This window comes from Solanum tuberosum, unplaced genomic scaffold (genome assembly GCF_000226075.1).
Source record: "Solanum tuberosum cultivar DM 1-3 516 R44 unplaced genomic scaffold, SolTub_3.0 scf00004, whole genome shotgun sequence".
In the NCBI taxonomy this organism is placed as follows: Eukaryota; Viridiplantae; Streptophyta; class Magnoliopsida; order Solanales; family Solanaceae; genus Solanum; species Solanum tuberosum.
Genome location: NW_006238930.1, coordinates 3,303,289 through 3,308,806, shown reverse-complemented (window position 1 = coordinate 3,308,806; position 5,518 = coordinate 3,303,289). Strand labels below are relative to the sequence as shown.

Here is a 5,518-nt window from a genome sequence, read left to right as displayed (position 1 = left end):
GAATAAATGTTGTAATGACACGTGGCAGAAAAAGATAGTGAGACAGTACTTGCTATCTTGGGGACCTTTTGTCTGCAATCAACTATACATGCTTTATGCTTTTACCCAATCATCATTGTCATTGTAATGAGAGTCTGTATTCCCCCATATCATTCACCACCATAAGCTCTTCTTCAATGTAGGAAACTTTCCATTACCATCAACAAAATAAATATAGTACCAATTCCCTTCTTTTTATAAAAAAAATTCCCCTCTATGGTAACATTCTCCTTTGTTTTTATGTACTTGGAAACAGTAGTGTTTAAGCCAGTTCGACTATTTCACTGAATACATGATACCACTAAGATCGAAAGAAATCTTACGTTCTTTCTGTCTGTTGAGATATGATGTATCATTGAGACATACTGCAAGCAAAAATATATCAAACGAGCTCATTTGACACAGGCAATTGAATGAAGTTGTATTTCATAATGTATACATAAAGATGAAGGGAAAAAGAGTAATCTACATCATAGTCAAGATTGTTCTAGCAAATTTTCCAAGTACAAATTTAAGATATATCTTCCAGTAGACAACACATCAAGCCTCTTCTCACTAGGCTCGTATTTCCCTTTACGAAGCTGATAACGATGAGTTACAGCTGAAATGGTGTAAGCTCGGCCTTCAATGGTTACACTTTCTCCACACTGCAAGTTCTGTCATTGAAATTAACTTTCTATTAGACCAGACACCATAAAACACTATACCCCAATTGCGAAAGGCATTGTTGGACGTCTGTCAATTCAAAAATCTTATGTAGGCCCTATGCATGTAGCCAGTTTCAATGAATTAGTGAAGCATTATTGGAAACATGACAGAAAGGTCACATGTCTTTTGTATGGCATGAATGTTGGATATATGAAAAGCATCTGCTGCAGTGTGTGTGGCTAGCTTAGTTTCACATCAAGCTAAGATGTGAGTATTACATTGGAACACGAAAACCACAAGCTTTATGAGTAGTTCTAACTCTTAATGAAACTGCCAATAAAGTGTGTAAACACCATGAATAATATAATCGTGGTTGCATGAACAGGTAAATCACTTCTTATTGACTGTATTTTCTGACAGATGACCTATGTTTCTACATTCATCTTTCTGGGTAAACCAAAAAGGTAGAGAATAACAAATAAAAAAGGTTCACAAGTAAGCAGGATCATAAACTTTAAATGCACAAAGAGTTTGATGACATTACATTCAGCCAGTTGAAAATTCAGAGCTACTAACCACTTTTAGGTTTTACGGTGAACCATTGAACCTTGTGATATATTTACAATTTTATCGGATATCCCCAAAGGGATAAACCAAGTGATTTATTTCTTCTGTTCTCTGCAAGAACAGAATAAGTACAGCCGATTCGAGGATGAATATAATAGAGGTTTGTATTATTTTATAAGGTAAATAATTTTATCAACAGTAGGGAACACCTCTATTTTTTTATAATAGAGGTTTGTTCATCTTCAAAAAGGAACCTCAGAGCTCAAAATTTGCTTCTAGAGAAACGAAATAGGAAGATCATCCCTCTTAATGTCATATACCTTCGTCTTGCACACCACACACATGACCTAGCCTTTGATGGTACTTCTTCCTGTTTGTGCTTAATGCAGGATACATGGTTCCCTCCCCCCCACCCCCCAAACCCGGGGCATTCAACCTTCCAAAATTGGAGCTTCACCGAGGAACAATATCATATTGCTTCCTTCCCTAGTTCTCCCATAGGATTTGTTCAGTCATGGGGATAATTATGATGCCATCATTACCATTTTGAAACTTGATTCAGGGAAAAAGTTAAGGAGAATAATTGTTCTGACACACCTATCATATACAGCTTCCTATGACTGGCTCTGAATGAAGGACCAGCTAAAGGGGCCCAAAAGAAACCAGTAGATGAATAAAAGACAGATCAATAATAGAATTAAAGAAGCTTCAGCCTTCACATCCTAAACAGAAAATATCATCGGCTAGTAACACGTTAAGGCTTGAATAAAAGTACAAATGCTTAGGCAAGTGTGCTAATGCAGACACAACGACCCTAGCACTGGAAGTCAAGCATATCAGGCATCTACCTTTCAATTCTACGATCTAGAGCTAAAGCAAAAACTTGCTAACTGTGGGCCCTTGAATAAAGTAGCAGCCCAACTTTACCTTTTCAACAACAAACGAGTCGGGTTAATTTCACCTACCATCACTAACCTACTCTTCATAACACTCAAGTCACAAAACTATTTTTGTTAAGGTAAAGTCACTAAACTAACTATTTGTAACACTAAAGTCACAAAACTACCTTTTTTTTGTTTTGTTATTTTATAACCGGGGTATTTGGATCAACTTTAGCTTGACTACTTCCACGAGGTACCTGCTGTTTCCACCAGCACAAGCACAGGTATTGGGTAACTCCATCCACTAGCTTCACCAAGTGTTTTTTACCTCCATTGGGAATTGAACCCGAGACCTCATGGTTAAGTAAACTTTACTGTAACAAATCGTTAGCTTAGTGACTTTACTCAAGTAGAAATGCTAACTTAAACCTAAGTCAGCAATTCTTTACATATCCTGTCAATGATGTTTCACCACAAATTTTACACTTCCCTATCAGTGGTAAGCTCCACTCCTCTGCTTAAGTGGCTGCACTAGTCCACAACTACAATATACTGCTTTCTCTATTTTCTACCTCTGTTGTGTTGTGTTGTGTTCTGTGCTTTTTCTCAAATTGCAATCCTTGCAAAAGGAAATTATGAATTACAAGGAAGGAAGGAAGCTTTCACCTGACTGTGATAGCCCTCTCGATACCTTATCGGAGCTGTGTAACTAGTGGCTGGTTTCCCGTCATGTCAGCCTTTTCCCAGTGCGCGGAGCCCCAACGAGGAAGGTGTTAGTGCTTTATCATTGGGTCAATAATGCTAATCCCTCTTTTTGTGCTACTCCTAGGGCGGGAAGACCATATATCTTCTATAGTAATTTTAATCTATCCCTTTATTCCCTACTTCTCGAAAAGTCAAACATTTTTTTCTTTGAACATGATTTTCGAAAATAAAGACTAAACATCATCTTATTCTTAAAAATTGTATTGAAGTGTTGGTATCTGCGGTTTTTATATACATTTTATTCTGGAAAATTGCAAAAATCATGTTGAAAATGAGACCAAAACTTGGTCAACTTGACGACTGTGAACTGAATCAGGTCAAATTTTAGGTGAAGGGAATCGTAAAAGATTGGCAACACAACTGTGATCTGAATCAGGTCAAGTTTTAGGCAAAGGAAATCGTAAATGGTTGGCATGAATACCATAACCTAGTTGAGTGCTTTGCGAACATGATCTCAGAAATTCATGCAAAGGCATAATGCTCAGGTTATCCACAACCAACACAAAGAATACTCAAAAGAGATTTATACATAAGTCTAGTGTCGCCAAGTTGCAGGAGTCACAGACTTCGACCAAGTTATACTCACCCCTTCATCAATAAATAACAAAGAACTGCAGCTTTGGACACATTTAGTCATTTATACAGGTCTAACATATGTGAAGGTATCTAATTCTAACAGATCTCACATAAAACCATTTGCCATCAATAGACCAGTGTCTATATTCAAGTAGGTATGGAATGTGAGACACTATCACAGGAAGCCAACTAGTGCGCCTTCAAACATCTGCCCTTTTTCTTATGTCATGCATGGAAATTCACCCATTACTCAGCATCCAGCAAGAAGACAGATTTTCACTTGAAAATTTTCCCTCTTAGTTTTGGTTCTTTGTAAGCAAAACTACAAGCACTGTTAGTACCAAGAGTGTTATAAGCTTAGTGGTCCATAGAGATGATGTCTTTAAGCTATAATACCAAAGAGTTCCCAAACTACTATCCTTAATTCTAGTGTAGATCATATGCTATGACTTATGAGGCACAACTACAGTCTAGATCAAACCAGCCAAATCCTGCGGGGACATTCGCACAAAATTTGCTCTAACCACAGTACAGGTATTTGCAAGGAAATCAACCCAAATATAGCGTAACGAACATAGAGGATTCATATAGTTGACACTTCTCTTAGCTAATGTATCCGCAGGTACATAAAGCTGACACTAACTAATTTGGAGTTGAGGATGTTAACACCCATATAAACGTATAAGGAAACATGAACTAATCCCAAAACGTGACCAAAAGAATGCCATTAAAAAAATTTAAGACATTCAACAAAAGCCAATCAACCAAGTATGTTAACTCCATAAAGAAATGAAATTGGAACCAGCATATTGAGCACAAATACATAAAACCCCAAATGAATTACTTGTTGGAAATCGCCGGTTGGGTTTGTTTATCCAACCAAGAAATTACTCTCCACATTTCTAATTCAATCAAATGACAAGAATTTCAAAGTAAAGAAAGCTCTTTTATAATCTTCCCAGTAAAAGTAAGATGACATTTGACCTTATAACTACAACACCAACAACATATTCGATGTAATCCCACAAGTGGGGGTCAAGGGAGGGTAGTGTGTAGGCAGACCTTACCCCTACCTTGGAAGGTAGAGGGGCTGTTTTCGATAGACCCTCAGACATTTGACCCTATAACACCAATCAATCAATTAACTGAGCATTCGAGCCTATAAGCATTACATCAAACACAAAAAGCAAAAATTGGTTTGAGAAAATGATGCTTACAGAGGGGAGGCAACGTATGCCAAGGTTCTTGGGAGGAGGTGAAATTTCAATGACTTTATAGGGTTGGGGATTTTGACTCTTATCTTTCTCCTTCTTTCTGCAGTAAACTTGGTGCCTCTGTGACTGCAATTTTACTAATATTATCAAAAACCCACACGCTTAACAACAACAAAAAGAGGAGGGAGATTACAGAGTTTGATTCATACCTTTAAGAATGAGTTAGTGTTAGAAACCATAGCCATTTTGCTTAATTCCTTATCAATTTCTGCTCCCGCCTGCTTCTTGTCGAAAGCCCTGATCGAAAATCAAGATTTTTATTTGGGTATGTCCAGTTTCTTGCTTAATTTTTTCCCTTCATTCACCAGCCAAAACAATGAAAAGGATTTTAAAAAAAATAAAAATTACAGAGGGTGGTTAGATGAAGTGTGTTGTATGAGGGTGGTGTGATCAGTTAAAAAATCACAGATTCTCTATATGTCCATGTGTGACGTATTAGGAATGATAAGATTAGAAAATTAAGAAAGAGATAATTAAAGTGTGTGGAGAGTAGTATAAGAGGTGCGAGAGGTTGGCAGTGATAACTTTGAAATAAGGTAGATCAAAGAAAAATTGGGGGACAACGTATTAAACCGAACATGACATATATTCAACTCATCAAGGATAGGATTTTACATAAGAAAGTATGGAGGTTGAGGATTAGATTAGACAATTAGCGGATAGTTAAGTATTTTCTTTCCTTTTAGTGATAGAGCATAGTTCTAGTCGGAAGCATCTATTTAATTGTGCTTTCACTTTTCAATGTTTTTATCATAATTTTTACTCTTG

The 5,518-nt window shown here is 36.9% G+C and overlaps 1 protein-coding gene across 1 annotated transcript; it reads right to left on the bottom strand.

Moving 5' to 3' along the window:
* Positions 1 to 417: 417 nt before the first annotated feature.
* LOC102579896 (uncharacterized) lies at positions 418 to 5,268 on the bottom strand. The gene is made up of 3 exons (XM_006338556.2): positions 4,900 to 5,268; positions 4,694 to 4,816; positions 418 to 695 (listed from the first exon to the last, which is right to left on the bottom strand). Exons 1-3 carry the CDS (start codon positions 4,933 to 4,935, stop codon positions 516 to 518), a joined length of 339 nt encoding a protein of 112 aa, XP_006338618.1. The 5' UTR covers positions 4,936 to 5,268; the 3' UTR covers positions 418 to 515.
* Between the last annotated feature and the right edge of the window lie 250 nt (positions 5,269 to 5,518).